Source organism: Cyanistes caeruleus, chromosome Z, assembly GCF_971803275.1.
Source record: "Cyanistes caeruleus chromosome Z, bCyaCae1.hap1.1, whole genome shotgun sequence".
NCBI classification, from domain to species: Eukaryota; Metazoa; Chordata; class Aves; order Passeriformes; family Paridae; genus Cyanistes; species Cyanistes caeruleus.
Window position 1 is genome coordinate 38,086,195 of NC_141732.1, and position 17,318 is coordinate 38,103,512.

Here is a 17,318-nt window from a genome sequence, read left to right on the forward strand (position 1 = left end):
GTGGAGATGCTTGAGTAAACTTCATTTGTTTTAAACTGAATGCTTCTTAGCAAAACACAGATATAATTTATATTTACATATTTTAGACCTGTTTATGCCCTATTGAGAATGAGTCCTTGGGCTGACATTAACATATTACCATTGTGGGCATAGTAAAGGACCATCCATACTTAGAGTAGAAAGCAGGAGAGGCACATTGCATTCTCTTAGTGGGAAATCCTGTGGGGTGTGTGTTGCACAGTGGACCTGATGTGCCACAGGTCCCACCAGGAGATGGGAATGTTGTGTTTCTCTTGGAGAGCAGCTGGTAGAGTTAGCCAGCTACATAGGAAGAGTGAATGCAGCAAACTATGTAAAGTCACAGGGGACTTCTCTATGGGATAGATCTTTGCCATGAGCTAGTGCAATCCTCATTCTCAGCAGGGCTGGGTCATGCTGGCTAGGCATCTTGCAGAAGGGTGAGGTACCTGATACTAACAGCAACTTTATGAAAAATGTGGCCTGTGTCTCAATAGCCTTTATTTTCTTCTCCCACAGAAATTTGGCTGTGATGGTATATTAGGATCTCTAGCTCGTGAAGATCATTGTGGTATATGCAATGGTAATGGAAAGTCATGCAAAGTTATTAAAGGTGATTTTAACCATACCAGAGGAGCAGGTAATGTCTGTTTATTTTGTTTATTTCAAACACTAAGGAAACCAGTGGCTTTCTGATTACTTGGCGCAGTGGGAAATTAAAAAAGTTATATTTCTTGAAATTATGCAGATCCTCAAAAGAACTTCAGATCTAGCTTTTTAAAGATGTTAAGACATTGAGGATAAGAATGCATAAATATTTTAAAACTTGTTGAAAAATTATTGCACATTATTTCAATTGCAAAGTGAAGGAAATATCTTTATCATCAATATCTTTTTCATTAAGATATGCTCTGTTTCATAGAAGAGACTGATTTTTAAGGAATATGAGAAATTAGATTTCTTATATTTTTAGAATATAGTGTTGTAAATTCTTTTAGTGTCTAGATTAATGTAGTGTTCTTCAAAATAAATATCCAAATTATGATTTTTTTTGTCTACTAAACTAAGACAGGTAGTGAAAAATCATAAAGCCAAATGCATGAAGAAGTATAATACCTCTTCATTGCTCATTATTTTATACTAATTAAAGCATACCATAACAAGCCAATAGATTTTCTAATGCAAAATGAACATGAAATATACAAATGCTGCTGTGATCTGTCATGTGAATGGGAATAACTTACTGCTTCCAGCACAATAATGTTGACAGAGTAGAGAATTGAAATCCTAATAATTACATCTTCCACCATGTATACAAGTCTTCCCCTTGAAGCAGCATTTGACCAGCTGTCTGCATTTGTTGGCCATTATACTTTCAGTTTCTTGAGTAGAAAATATGCAGAATTTAGAGGTGGTAAGTAAATCACATCAAAAATAATGTAATGAGAAGCAGACAGCAAATCTTTGAAAAATAAAGGACTTCAGTGGATTTTAGACTGAAGTATAGTACTTAAGGCAAGAGGGGAAAGTTAGGCATGGTCTAGGAATGTTTATGTCTGGCCCTCTTGAGTGGAATGTAAGGCAAAGCAAAGATCCCAAACCCCAGATGATTCTGGAGAACCATAAGATATAAAAACCAGCAAAGAAGGTTCTTGATTATAAAATCACATTATGTCAGCCCTCTTCTGTTGCTAATGTGAATATTCACACACTTTCAAGTTTTTTCAGGGTACTGTGTCAATCCTCAATATTGTGATATTGCCATCTAAACACCTGTGTAAGTTATTTTCCTTCTCAGGAAGCTGTAAGCAATATTTAGAAAGTGTAATTAACTCTTACAGAAATGAAAAATGCTTCTTTAATTTTCATGTTTGAGGATTATTGAAAAAGTGTTGTAAATACTAAGTATTTTGTTGTAGAATATCACATAGCTACACATAATAAAAGATGTGTGGTTTTTTTCCCTTTTTGAAGTTTACCTGGATAAACAAAAATATGTGTTTATGAATTAATGACATTCCTGCCTGCACAGGGATTTCCACTGCATTGCCTTTTCACCGTGTTTTACTTACAGCAAATTGTTCAGCATCCTCTCTTAATCCCACACTATCAAGAGACAATCTCAATTTGAAGCAAGTAATGAATAAGTAAATTGCAAAACCAAAGCCTGTCATGGCAGGGTTAGAATATATTAAACTAAGAAGGAGCTGGAGCAAAAAATACATTAAAAAATCCTAAAAACCAAGCAGTGGGAAGAGGCTTAGATTTTAGTGCCATACCATTTATCTTTTCATGCTGAGTGAAGCTGGAATTCTTTTCTAGTCATCTGGTGGTCATGATGACACTAAATTACCTAGCCAGAAATAACATTACCTGCTCCAGCTCCAATCTTCAAGCCTCATTAGTTCTTGCTGTGTTTTACTGTGTACTTTTTTAATTATGTAGCATTGTATATATATTACATATAATGCACAGTTCCATAGCTTTTCTTCAGTTTTGCAAGAATCTTCAAAATATTGCTAAATAAGTTATAACTTGCTACATTTATAAAGCAAAATAGGGAGAAGAAATGAGAAAACATACAAGATGTACTTTTCTATGCTTTTCTGTTTTTATGTTTAACTTGGGACATCTGGTCTCATGTTTAGGTTATGTGGAAGCTTTGGTGATACCTGCAGGAGCAAGGAGAATCAAAGTTGTGGAAGAAAAACCAGCTCACAGTTACTTAGGTAAATACTATACATGTTTTAGTGTTAATGTCCTGTTTTGCTCAGCACTGAAGAGTGACAGCTAAATTTTGGCATTGAACATTTGACATTGAAGCTCTGAGTAGAACAAAAGATTTGTGAAAAACTTGTCTAAGGAACAGAAAAAATTATTACAGAATAATTTTTAATATTGCTCTTCCTTTGGACTTTTGTCTCATCTTTTTTAGAGAATATTTCAAACACTGTATTTAAATTATGTAAAAAAATGTCTATGCATACTTGCACATTTTCAATTTTTTATATGGAAAGCACATTGAAACTACTGAAAAGAATTTTATGTTCAAACATAAAATCATTTGTGCTCAGACAACAAGAAGACACACTGTTCACTAACAAAGTCAAACAGAAGTGGTAAAAATAGACTGAAAAAGCAGAAAAGTATTTCTTTGCGTTATTTTGAATTGTCTGAATCTTCCAATAGATAAACATGATCACATTTTTTTTCTGCAATTATTTTCTTTTCCATGTGAGTGAAATTGTCTTTCATTGATTAAAAAAAAGTGTTTATCTTTTAATGAGGTCTAAAGAAGTTATGTGGGAGAGTAAACTTTATTACCATTATTGTTACAGGGTTTAAGCAAATATATGAAATATCATAATTGCTATTGTTTTGTGCAGTGCTTAAATTTAAATTGAGAGAGATATAGTATGAGAAATAGGACAATGATGTGAAAAATGCCCTGTTTCTTAGTTATGTTCATAAGTAATATTTACATTTTAAAAAGTGTTTGAGTATTCTCAGTACTTCAGTTGAGAGAATGGTGAAGATGGTGAATTTTATTTATGAGAGTTTAGGTTGTCAGTGGCTGACTGCTGGTTTGCCTTGAGGCCTGCACCTTTCCAGGAGGTTTAGAGTTCTGGAATATTTAATTGTTCCCCAATGAACCACAGTCATGGAAATACAAGAGTGTTAAAACAATAACTGAAGTTTGTTTTTCTATTGACATTACTATTTTCTATTTTTTGACTAAGGCAAAAATAAATAAATAAATGCTGGCATTGTGTTTAGGGAAATTTATTCCTTCTTCATGAGTAGCAAACTGATTTAACCTTTACTCCACAAAAGGCTAAAAGAATGAAATGGTTTTTATGCCCATGAAATAATGTCAGTCATGATGCTCATTTGGGAAAGCTGCCGATTAGCTCCTGGTTGCTTGTTACCTTAATATCTTAATTTTATTTTAATTAATTTTACTGATTTATGTTTGAAGGAGGATCAGCCACTATTTCTGTTCAATATATTTCATTGAGCCCTACACCTTTTCTTTTTCCTTTTTTTTTTTAAATCCTTTTTGGGGACCCAGTAATAGGCCCATTGCCGTATCTTGAATTAAAACTGTGTTGTTGCACCCTTTTTTTTAATAGCACAGGGTATTTAAACTTTCTTCATTTATAGGTTATTTTGAAAGCATCAGAATCTGAATTGCAAAGGAATAGTTTTTGAATAGGCGTAGCATAATGAAAGTTTTGGGGTGAGAGCTTAAGTCTTTAATTTTAGGAATAAGATTCTTCACTACACTGTCATTAAAAATCTGAAAAGTAATTTGGAGATAATATAGCTCATTGTACTGCTAATAATTGTGTAAATGGAAATAAAGTGTAAACACAGCGTGTTCCAGCACACACTAGTAGCTGTTGCTCAGAAAGCAATTTTAACTGAAGGAACTAGTCATTGGAGAGGTCAAATACAAAAGGAGTCAAAACATAGTGCCTTTCTTTGGATTTACTTGATAGTCAGGAAAGAGAGTCATTACTATCTGGAAATGGCAGTGATTTTGCTAAATTGATTAGTAGAACTACAGCCCACTCGCAGCATCATTGGATAATTGTGGTGTTGAAGCAAGTATTCAGAACAGTTGTCTTCTTCGTGTGAAGTACATACACCATAGAAACTGGAGCTCTGGCATCGCAGAACAAAAGACAAGGTAAAACTTGAAACTGTGTTTACTGAACCAATTGACCCATTGATAACTGTCTGTCTCTCCTCACCTGTAGAGAAGCAGGAGGACTGATACAGCCAAACTAGGTATGCTTCCCTGCTGAAATTACATTGGAAATAGCACAAGAGTTTGTGATCCTTCTATTATCAGTACAGTATTCAGGAGTGGGAATTACATGTAGCAGTATAGTGGTTGGGGAGTATTTATTCAAGTAAAGAATATTTCCTAAAGCATGCACTTACTAATTTTGGAACTGAAAATTATTATTTTTAGATAGAACTTTTTAATGTATTTTTAAAGACTGAACTAGCAGTGGTAACACTGTTGATAACAATTTTTGATACTTGGTTCACTATCAGTTACTTAAAAAAATATTGTAAGAACAGCTATTAAAAGTTGTTTCAAGCATTATCTAGATTCCTATGGTATGAGATAATACCATCTCTGTTACTAAATTTTCATTCATATTTGGCAAGTGTTGCAAGTTTTCAAAAAACATTTTTAATACAGAATACAAAAAGGAAAATTAAAATATCTTTCTTAGAAGACCTTGGCATTAAAATTAGAGATCTTATTCATGAAATACTTGAATAAACGGCCTTGACAGGTCCAGGCTTTATAATTAATTAACATGATGGGTTAGTGGAATATAACTATGGAAATTACTTACCGTCCTAAACCTGAAATTCTTTTGTGCTGATCAGAAATGAGAGAAACTGTTCATTTTCAGCTGAACTAAAGTGGATTAGCTGTGTCACTATTCTCAGATATGTGATCAGGCTACTTCAGGGCTATAGACCATTCAGATCTGCAGTGTAGCACAGCATGACATTGCAATTGCCAACAGTCTTATTGGCATCCAGCCTATAGGTGTGTTGTGTTCCATGTGATCTCTTTCATTAAATGCTTCCCAGTTAAAAAAAAAGCATGTTGGGCCACATTTTGGGACAGGAGTGTGTTGGAAAGCAGATGGTGTCTGAGAAGTTTTGAATCCCTCATTTCTGACAATGTTAATAGTTTAAAAATACCTAAAACCAAATCTGTGCAATCTTTGCAGAGTGTAATTTCAGATCTCAAGGGAAGCCAGTTGAGAACCTGGTCCCATCTCCCCCCTCACCCGCCAGAGCAAAGCAGAAACCGGAGTCCACTGAAACATAACATGTTTTCCTTTCATGTATAAAGGACCATAGGAAATGGTTGAGAGCCTATAGGTAAAAATTAAGGGACAGGCTAACAAACGAAACTTCTTTGTTGGGTGTTACAAGAGGCTGCCTAACCAAGTGGAGTAAGTTCTCTTACTTCAGCTACAGGAATCATCATGCTTAAAGTCTCTGATCTGGCTTGGGAATTTGAGTAACCTGATACCTACTGGAAAAACAGCACACCAAGCTGTAAACAATCCAGAAGACTCTTGGAGTGTGTTGAGAATAATTTCTTAATTGAAATTATAGACCAGAGTAATAGTGCTCCTGGACTTTGTTGGTTGCCTCCCAAAACAGATGAAATATTTAGAGAAGTTCGTGGCCGCCTAGACTGCAATGATCATGCCCTGCTGGAATTCAGGATTTTTAGGAATATGGGCCAGGTGAAGACTAAAGCCAGGACTTTATGAGAGCAAACTTGCAGTTGTCAAAGGAACTGATAAATGGGACACTGCCCTTGCGTATACAGGAGCAAAAGGGCTGACAGTTCTTTAAAGATTTAGGATAATAGTTTTTTAATAACACTTAAGGATAATAATTTTTCCTTGATTGCAAAAGCTTTTGATCATTCCAACATATAAGAAATCAGGCAAAGAAGGCAGGAGAATAGCATGGGTGAGTAAGGACCTCCTGGTCAAACTAAAATGTAAGAAATTGCACTAAATCCTTGATTGTAAGGTATGCACAGGCAGTGGAACCAGGGACATATGTCCTGGGAATTATTATAGGGATGCTGCTCATATATGTGGGGATATGTTCAGGAAAACTGGGGCACAAGTAGTGCTGTTTTTTGGCAAAGAATGGGGAGGTTAATAAGGGTTTCTACAGGTTTTTAGTCAGAAAGGGAATAGTAAAGGATATATACACACCCACAATACATAGTGAAAAATAAGACAGGAAAAGTTATGATGATCCTGCAGAAGGCTGCAATGCTTTGCAGGTTTTGCCTCAACTTAAGTGGTGAACAGTTCTTCCACATCTTTCAAGTCCCTCAACGTCAGGGCAGGGAACAGTGGAATAAGTTCCTCCCATCATAGATCAGGTTTAAGACAACACAAGCAGCGTGAACGTACAAAAATATATGGGACTTAATGAGATGTCCTGAGGGAACATGCTAATGTAGTGTTTTATATATATATATACTCTCAAGATATATATCTATATATCTACATATCTATATACCTATATCTATATGAAATATAGATACATACTCTCAAGTATATTTGAAAAATCATGGCAGCCCAGTGAAGTCCCTGGTGGTCAAAGAAAAGGGATGGTTGCACGATTTTTGAAGAGGCTAGGATAATAAAAGGACACTGGGAACTAGCAATCAGTCAGCCTTAGCACTGCTGTTTTTAAAAATTATTTGAATATTAAGTCTTAATGTTCTTAAGATGGATTGAAGGGACACCTGATAACCTGAATGAAAGTGAAGCAATTATTTCCGTGACAAAAAATATCAGTGAATGTACTTTCATTTAGAATTGAATTTCAGATATCTTACATTTTCTATAGAAAAGGAAGGATCAGTCAAAATGGCATTACTTTGATACTTTTCTGGAAATATAACTGTGTTTTGGACAATGCAGAAAAAAAAATCACTGAGTTAATACAGTAGAGTGATATTTCCATATGAAAAAAATTATTAGTAGGTACTGATTTACCAAGCGGAGGACTAGAACCACAACACTGTTATTCCCCACTGAGAAATAAGCAATACAATAGCTGAATTGTGATTTGTTTTATCTTTCTGGCTGTGTAGCCTCTCACACCTCATTAAAATTAGAAGGGTGTATAGTCCTGACACAGTAATTAAAAAATTCATTGCACTCATCACCATCACTTAAATGCCATTGTTATGATGGCTGTTTTATGCTCTACAGAGATAGTTTTAATTAGTTTCCTTGGTTTTGTACTGAAATTGTGGTTGTGGTTACAGTTTTGGTAGGCTTTCCCAGTTCAAGTTTTCTTTGGTTGTCTTTTCAGTTGTAGGTGTATTGCTTGAACTACCTGATAGCGGATATCTTGTATTCTCAAAGTTCCTCCTATTTTGGGTTACTTTGTACAGAGCAACCTCCTCTGTCCAAAGTTAAGAAGAATAGGAATATGTGTGCAGTATAGAATAAAACTCAGTGGACTGGCTTACAAAATGGGGTGTGACAGAGTCAAGAACAGAAGCTGCACTGCCTCAGTCCAAGTCCAAATTTAAGGCTTGAGGACACACTTTCTGACTTTGTCTAAGACCAGTGACTCATATGAGGAATCTGAAAGCAGAAAATGCAGGATCTGGCATATTTCTGTATTCTGAGCTGGGATTCCAGTTTCCTGCACATGTCTGCATGCTGTGGCACACACGTTCATTTTAAAGACCAGACAGAATGATTTCTGCTGCTCTCTGGGGAGAGGATGCTGCTCCATCTGAGCAGCATGACCCGGCTGGACCTTGGCAAGTTCGAGTGTATTTTTTTAATTTTTCCACCAAGAAGAGGATTAGCCCCAACAGTTTGAACACTAAATAGAAATTAATTACCATTAACACTTGAATGCTTAAACTTAAAATACACGTTTTTAAATCTTGTAGAATCACTGGTTCTTTTTAGTACAAGACTGTTATACAGTGTTAATGGATTTTATGGTCTTAACATCTATTACACAGTGCTGCAGTGGTACACATCAGTGGTGTCTTATTCAATTGGATTCCTGCCAGTCCATAGGCCTGTTGCCATTGTTTCCCATAGAAACAAAACATAACAGTATAAATATGAATAGGAGAGGACATGATTACAGGAGTGACTCACATTAACTTACAACTTTAAAAAGGGAAATTTTGGAACATGTAGAGGTTCTCTTACAACAATCTGATGCCAAACATGCAATTTCAATGAAGTCAAATGTGTAAAACTTCTTGTACAGAAGGTGTCTTCAAATCTACTTCACATGATTATTCAAAACTGATTGGAATAAAATAAATTAAGACAAAGTTAAATTACAGATCATTCACAGAAGAATCTGTTCCATTTACTATAGATACAAATCCTTTGTTCTCAGTGTATGGAATGTATCTTACCTGGCTTGATCGTATTTTTAGATATAAATTAAGTCAGCATGAGAAATGATTCAGCCAAAAAGAACAAGCTTTTCCTATTTGTTAGAAGACTGCAATCACATGGTGAAAGTGTATAAAATCTTATCACATTCTAAGGTGCAGAAAAGGCAAGTGTAGTTATTAGAGAGGAAAGAATTCTGAATTAATTTTTATTATTTTATTTATTTATTTATTTATTATTTATTTATTTATTATTTTATTATTTATTTATAAATTTATTTAGATATTTTTTTTTTTAAAGTTTTAGCCTAGTTCCACAAATCTTGAAGAGTCTTGTGAAAATTGTGTTTCCCTTGCTTTTATGGATTATAGAAATGGCCAACCTGGAAACAGAAAATAGTTCCCTTTGCCTTAAAGTAATTCAGTGTTCAAATTATGAATTATGCTAGAACTTGACAATCTTCTCGGGCATTAAAACACTGCTATTAACTTCAAGTAATGTTGAATGCACATGATTTTGCCAGGCATTCCCTCTGGAAGTTGTTTCTGAAGTACATACCAACTGAAGTTCATGTACAGTAGGATCCATAAATATGTTTGCAATCAGAGTTAGGTGAATTTCAACTATTTTTTTAATTATCTAAACAGGAAGTGAGAGGGGAAAAAAATCACTACTGGCACAGGCATCTTTTATATTGGGCTTTTTTCATGTATTTTGCAGCTCTTAGGGATGCTGGAAAACAGTCAATCAATAGTGATTGGAAGATAGAGCATTCTGGAACATTCAACATTGCTGGGACCACAGTCCATTATGTTCGGAGAGGTCTCTGGGAGAAGATATCAGCCAAAGGTCCCACAACATCACCTTTACATTTACTGGTATGACAATTTGTTTTTTTACTTGATTCCTATGATATAGCATAGTAAAAAATATTTTTTCCAGACTCCTCAAGACAATGAGATTGATGTACGATATACCTACTTTTATGTTTACGTATATATCTACAAAAGTAGGAAGGAGGGGGTGAGGACAGAGGGGTCTGTCAGCCTGCTTGTGAAAAAATGCATTTAAATCCAAAATCAATCTTTATGTTGTTGGGGCAGGATTGAAGGTCTCAGCATTCCTGCCAATGTCACAAAAAGCTGATGTGCCAAGTAAGGAGAGAGATTCAAATTAATTTCAGGTGTTTTTAATCCTGGCTGACTATAGGACAGCATCACCATTTCAGAATTGGAATCACCAAATTCTCCATGAAGAAGTTGAGTTTTGATGCATTTCAGTGTAGGAGAGGAAGAGTTAATAGCCACCGTAAAGAAAGAGGGAGTGATGATGGGGAAGTACTTCACAATTCAAACCCTTTAAATTAAAGGAATTTTCTTAATTAAGCAAAATACTTTTCCTATTGGCTTGACTTGGATACTCTTCTAGCAAAGCCATTAGGAGGGCTGAAATGCAGTAGAGCATCAAGTCATTCTGTTGTGCTTTTCAAGACAATCCGCTTGTTTGGAGTTTGTCTGCTGTAGTGCCCATGTATGTAGGATGGTTTTCCTTTGTATCTTGCAGGTGCTGCTCTTCCATGACCAGAGCTATGGTTTACACTATGAATACACAATCCCACTGGATCCTCTCCCTGAAAATCAGAGCTCTAAAGTACCAGAGCCCCTTTTCATGTGGACACATTCCACATGGGAAGACTGTGATGCCGTATGTGGAGGAGGTAAAATATAAGAAAAATGTACAAACACACACACATATATAAAAAATGAATATGTGCATACTATATGCATGCATATACACAGTGCAAATGTGTGTATACAATGTGCACCTATATGCATGTATTAACACTTTTTGTTTATATGTAATTACGATTCTGATGGTCGGTGTTGTATATTTAATACTTATATCCTCGTTGTTTCTTATATGTTTCCATAAAACGTAGACATACATCAGTTTCATGCTTTTTGATTGCATTAAAAATACTGTGATAGCTCTAGGTAAATATTCAGACTAAATATAAAAAGTAGTAAAAGATGGTAATGAAGGAACAAAATTTAGGCTAACAAGTAAATTCAGGACACAGTTTCCAAGAAGAAATAGAAGTGCAAGAACTAGAACAAGAATAGAAAGTGCATTCCACTCTGTATTTGGAACTACTGAAGATAAATGATCTGTAAGAGACATTTCAAACCACAGAAAAGCTGAATCCCAGTCTCAAGATCAAATAAGTACAGTTAGTAACATGAGTTGAAGATGATCCAGAAACATATGGAACAAATATTACAACAGCAGATATTAGCATGCTGATGTGATATTTTTCCTATGTTTATTAACCATAAAAAATGTGATTTTGGAAGAACAAAATACAATTCTGAAAACAAATATTGGAATATGAGCAGTATTGATAAAACAAAAACTTTCAAGCGGTTTTCTATAAGATATTATTTAAAATTATAATTGTACTTAAAAAACACTTCAGAGAGGGTTGTTTCTTTAAATTACTGCAGTGTACGGTGATCTTTTCATACCTTGTGCAGTTAGTCAGCCTGTGAACACCATATTGATTTTTAATACCTGTCTTTCATGCTGACAACCTTGACAGTCATGGTTGCTCTGATCAACAGTTCTGAAAACTGCTATGTACCTTGTGATTGAATAGAAAAGCCTCCAGGCTATGAGAAAGAAATTCTTTTCTTTCTCATAACATCAGCATAAAGAACACAGTGTTCTAGCTCTTCTGACTGTGTGAACAATCCTGGTGTCATGAAAGACTGCTGTAATTTACATAAACATGCTTTTTGTGGCTTGGTAAGAAAGCGTCTTCCCTAGAAGGTATTTTGCTCATGGTGCTAGTAGCATCCTCTGATTCTTAGTAATGCATCCCTCTTGACTTGTGAATTCACAGTTTTTATAGTTTTCTGATGTATTTTTATAATAATTTTAATGCTACTACAATCTGTCGTTATTGCCCCAGATATTTCTAAATATTTCTATTATCTATAGAAATCTTAAAATGCAGTATGTCAGTAATTTATTCTACATTAATGCTTAAATAAATATTTAAATGTTTAACTCTAATGTTTATATTTTTTTCTGTTGTAACTGGCCTTCATTTAATGTTATTGTCTAAAATAGACGAGTTATTACAAAGTTCCCAAGAAAGTAAATATTCTGAAATAGTACTGAAATATTTTTCTTACTTTAGACAAAACTATTTTCATTTTTCTTTTACTTTCTGGCTTAAATATCAAGCAATAATGAAGCTAAAATTCTGCAGCTTTTGCCGTATCTAATTGTGATTAAAATTTAACATCAAAATTTTGATTAATCTGAAAAAATAATACAACAATTATCAATAGTTCTGCTTAAATGCTCAAAGCATGTGTCAGGATAAAACTATTGATGAAGCCATGTGGTTTTGTGTATGTGTATATATGTAACTGGTCTGCGACCTCCTGTGTTGCAGAAAAGCTTTCTTTTTGTGGGAGGGAATATGACCACATAGATGTATATGTAAGTGCAGAGAGGATTGTCAAACATTTCAAACACTGTGATATGATAGATTATGCATGTGCTCTCATGTACACAAGCGCTGTGTAAAAAGTCAGCAGTGGGCATGCACATAACGTTCATTTATAACTTAACTGCTCCGTCCACAGGCTCGTTTTTGACCTCTGGTGAACGTTCATTCTTAAGCCTGCCCTGCTTATGCACACAGCCTGTTTGCCAGTAAAATTCCAGGCAGAGTAAAAGTAACTATAAGAACAAAGGGTTATGAGCCTGTTTTCTTCTATCTGAAATTCTGAATTCAAGGATTGCTAGTTTTCTAGTATTTAGGCTCCACTCTAATTCCAAGTTAATGCTTGTGGTTGGTAATTTCTAATGCTTCCATGTTCAAGAGACAGCAGGCTCCAGGCCACCCATCAGGACAAGGATTCTGTACAGAGCATGCACTGGATCTCTGCAGCGGTGCCCAGCTTCCTAAATGGTTTTCTAACCCTGCAGGTCAGGTCATCTGGCCTCTTTAGTTCATGGAAATGTTGCAGGCTCCCTGCTGAAGGATGCATGTGCCGATTCCCTTTGTCAGAGTGCCAGCGACAATTCGTCATTTCTTTCCTCATTTTATATAGTAATAAACAACCATACTTTTCTTTGTAATTTTCTGCAAGTTTTGGTCAGTGCTGGGGTTTTAGTAGCTGGGAAAGAAAATTATTCCAGTAAGAGTAAGGGTTTGGTCTCTAACTAGTTGCAGGAGTAAAGCAGAAAAACTCTTGAAGGTGGTATACAAAGGCTATGTTAAAATTCACAGTCTTCCCTGCAAACTGTAGGATTTCTTTCAAGATCCCTGCTAGCTTTGAATATCTTACACTGGTTTTTCAATTCTTTTAGCCAAACTATATATGAGACAGCCGTAACTGTGTCCTTAATAATTTGCATAATTTTGGTTTCCTCACAAGCGCGCTTCTTTTTTTACTAGGTGAAAGAAAGACAACGGTCTCTTGCACGAAGATTATGAACAAGAATATCAGTCTTGTGGACAACAAGAAGTGCAAATATTTAACAAAACCTGAACCACAGATCCGCAAGTGCAACGAACAGCCATGCCAGACAAGGTAATAGTGATTTGCTTAATTAAATGGTAATATCTAGATGTAAAAAATCCTACAGTGGACTGCTTCTGTCAATGAATGGGCAGTAAATACATTCATCCAAAATGTTATAATGTAAAATGTAGGGAAAATAGAAAGGTTGGAAATTGTTTCACTTGAATTTTAACAGAAGAGAGTCCTTAAGCACCAGGACTAAATCAATTCTCATTCAATAAAGCGTTTAATTCCTTTCCTCAGGAGGTATTTTCACAGACTGATCTATGCTACAAAACTGAAATGTAAATGCTGTTTATATGAAGACATATGTGGGATTTAGTCTCATAGTCTTAATTAATGATATGTTTTAATATCTTTTTTCCAAATAAGGCTTCGCGTCTCTCAAATTCTCAATAAACTCTGGGTACCCTAAATAGTAACTAATTAAATAAACCCCTGTTAATCACTCTTTCTATGTTTATGCAACTTGAAGTATAGGGAGTCTGCCCCTTGCTCCTCTCTTTCCTCTCCCCTATGAGAGGAAAGTCCTTATCAGTAAATAGGCTGAGCTAGACTCTGAACATTGCAAGAGGCAGGAGGCGGCTCCACGAGCAGCCTGTGCCAAGCAAAGCCCGCTCACCACCTACTGGTGTCTCTGCAGCTGATCCTGTTCCTTGCACTGGCTGACCAGTGGCTGGCACATTGCAGAGTGGTGCCACTCGGCAGCTAAGAATTATGACTTGAGGAGGTCCTCAATAATTGCCTGTACTTGTTTAAAGCAAGTTAGAGCAAGTCCACACCTTTCAAGGAAGGGGAAAGCTGCTAGCAAGAACTGGCTAGAATCCCCAGGAGTAAGCCCTGGGATCAGCCTGCTGCAGTCATCTGGAGGACAGGTAGATGGCATTTTTAAACAAAATAATTTTTAAGCATTTTTAAGCAAAATAAATGAAATGCAAATACTGCTGAAAGAAGTATGTAAAGTGATCTAGAAAACATAGCTTTTGTGGAAAGGGTAAGCTTTTGTGGAAAGGCTGAAATTGATAAAATGAAAAATAGGATACGTTTTAAGACAAAACCACTGACATTTGGTCTTCCCCAAACTAGGCCATTATCCTTTGGAGGGATTATTTATACTTAATTATATGCATATTTGAGTAGACCTTTTTTTATTAACATCACGGTTCATTTAATAGATAGAAATGGAATAATCTGATCTTTTTCTGAGGCATTATCTACCATAACATACCACAACATTCTGTATTTTTTCCAGCTTATTAAGGGAAAATTTTAAAACTTTGCTAATTGATATTCAGAGATGCTGTACTGAGAAATATAGAAAGATTTAATGATCCAATTTTGATAAACTGTAAGTGATCATTACAAAATATTATTAGCTTTCAACAGAAATGTCACTAAAGCATACACTTGCATAAGTACTTATTTGCTATTGGCATATGAAGAAATACCTTAAAGTCTATTTCATTATCTTGACAGGTCGTGATTTGTAAATTATGTGTCTGGACAGATAACAAAAAACCCCATAGTTGAATGTTTTATTTTCTTGCTACAAATGCATGATAGAAGGCTGACACAAATTCATTAAATCTCAGTTTCCTAAAAACTCTCCTAGCAAACTAAGTCTTCTTGAAAACACTTGTGTACTGCATCAGGGGCAGAACTGTTTGATTTTTAGGGGCACATGGCCGTAATGTGGATCTACACAACATCTGTGGAAAATAATGTTCTAGAACGATTGCTCTCCAGGTATGTGGGCTCTGCCAAACTGCATCAGCCTTCCTTGCTGTTGTGATTTAAACCATGCACCCTGTTAGGCCTTACTCTGAAGAACATGAAGAATTGTAGGCTTTTATGCTTTTTCCAGGGCAATGACTCTTTCACACTTCGGTGATTTTTTATTGCAACAGAGTATTTTGAAGGAATGCTGGACTTTACATGCTTGGCATATACTTGACATAGACAGACATACAGAGAACAATGGGCAGGCTGATCAGGGGTCTGTCTTCTATAACAATGTACATATATTTTGGAAATTTGGGATTATAATTAGAGGAAAGTACTTTGAAAACATAGGGGTAGTGGACTGGGGAAGGAATTTATAGCTACATTAATACCATATGTAATGTAATGTAATATATGTTAGATTAATAAATATTCCATTAGCAAAATGACAGTAAAATGAGACTGAAAATATGCAAGTGTGTCTTGGGTGTACACACTGGTGAGCAAGAGAATAAGTTGTGATGGTATTTTTCCCTTCCTGATTTCATATTACTACACTGCCTGTGTTTGTTTGCAGATGGATGATGACAGAATGGACACCGTGTTCAAGGACATGTGGAAAAGGAACCCAGAACAGACAAGTAGCCTGCACACAGCAGCTCAGAAATGGGACCCTGATTAGAGCTAGGGAGAGGGATTGCCTGGGGCCAAAGCCTGCTTCTGCACAGCGCTGTGAAGGCCAGGACTGCATGACAGTGTGGGAGGCAGGCGTCTGGTCTGAGGTACTGCATTTATTTATACAAATACTCCATAGTTGTTATTTGTACCTTAGTATTTTTTGGAAATTAAGTTTTTTTCAGCGTCAAGTAGCACAGCTCAGCGTAATGATTTTCATGGTCCTCATGCAATGTTTTGGCAAAGGTTCGGGCTTCAGGGTCTAGGAAAACCATCTGTGTAGAACTACTGCATTTTACCTAGTTAATGTTGTGCAACAGTCTCTTCTGGCCAGTTCTCTGGCACATATAATCAAGTATGTCTTGTCTGTAGTAATGGGTAACCAGGGGCAAATAGAATTAAGCCGTTAACAATTACCAGCTACAAGACCTTGGTTTCAGAGTGGGAACATCTGGGATGTACTTTTGTACCAAGGGATGTTGAGCAGCAGATTGCTGATGTTATCCTGCTTCAGAGAGAGAGGCTTTGAGAGGAACCTCTGGCAAAGAAAGATGTTTTCTTCCCTTCCTCTTTCTTCTCTGCTCTTTTTCCAAAAGCCAGCAGCAAGAGGCAAATGGACTTGTAAGTAACACTGTTTCACATAGGTTTCATCCTGAAGGATTGCTGTAAAATATAATTTTTATTCAAAAAGTTTTGTTGATTTAAGATCTTTAAATGTGCTTGTCCATTTCGCTTTCTTCATCTTTAATTTCTTCTAAAACTAAATGACTGGAGAAAGAAGAGCATTGTTCTCACTGCCGTCTGGACAAGATGAAAGGGTTATTTGGAACTTCTCCCTTAAGTAAAAGAGTAAAGGCAATTCTGATTGCCTTCCATACTAGAAGCTGTGCTAGGGATCCCTCCATGATCAAAATACAAATAGCAGTTTCAGAATGTGGGTGCAGTCCCTTCTTTGAATTGCTCTACTCAGCAGAACACCTTGATCTCCAAGCAAGAAAGAGCTAACAAATAGGGAATGTTTTCAAAGATGAAAAGCAGATGCCAAGATGGAGATAGGAGATGCAAATACCAGCAGTTTCTGATGTGATATACGGTTTTATGATGCAAGGGCTGGTAGTGAGAAGAAAGGCATCCATTTACAGAGGTGAGAAGAAGAAATATACAGATTGTTCAGTCAGTTTGTTTTACTTCAGAGATGAGAAATGAGAGAGCATGTTTTTGTTGGAAGTGATAAATATATTTTGGAGGGTGTGATATTTCCCGTGGCCATTCCTACTATCACCATTATGTAGGAAGCTAGCCATTACTGCTTCCTGCGGTTATAATCAGCTTGGCAGAGGAGAGT

General features: G+C 35.9%; 1 protein-coding gene across 10 annotated transcripts in view; it reads left to right on the forward strand.

Annotated features, from left to right (window-relative positions):
- Nucleotides 1-17,318, forward strand: part of ADAMTS19 (ADAM metallopeptidase with thrombospondin type 1 motif 19) — a 140,428-nt gene that overhangs the window by 103,253 nt on the left and 19,857 nt on the right. For all 10 annotated transcript variants that reach the window (XM_023944865.2, XM_086867040.1, XM_086867039.1 and 7 more), the window contains 6 exons: nt 538-658; nt 2,667-2,747; nt 9,696-9,853; nt 10,539-10,692; nt 13,450-13,585; nt 15,876-16,080. In XM_023944865.2, the coding sequence (XP_023800633.2) occupies nt 538-658; nt 2,667-2,747; nt 9,696-9,853; nt 10,539-10,692; nt 13,450-13,585; nt 15,876-16,080 (855 nt within the window). The remainder of the gene's footprint in view (nt 1-537; nt 659-2,666; nt 2,748-9,695; nt 9,854-10,538; nt 10,693-13,449; nt 13,586-15,875; nt 16,081-17,318) is intronic.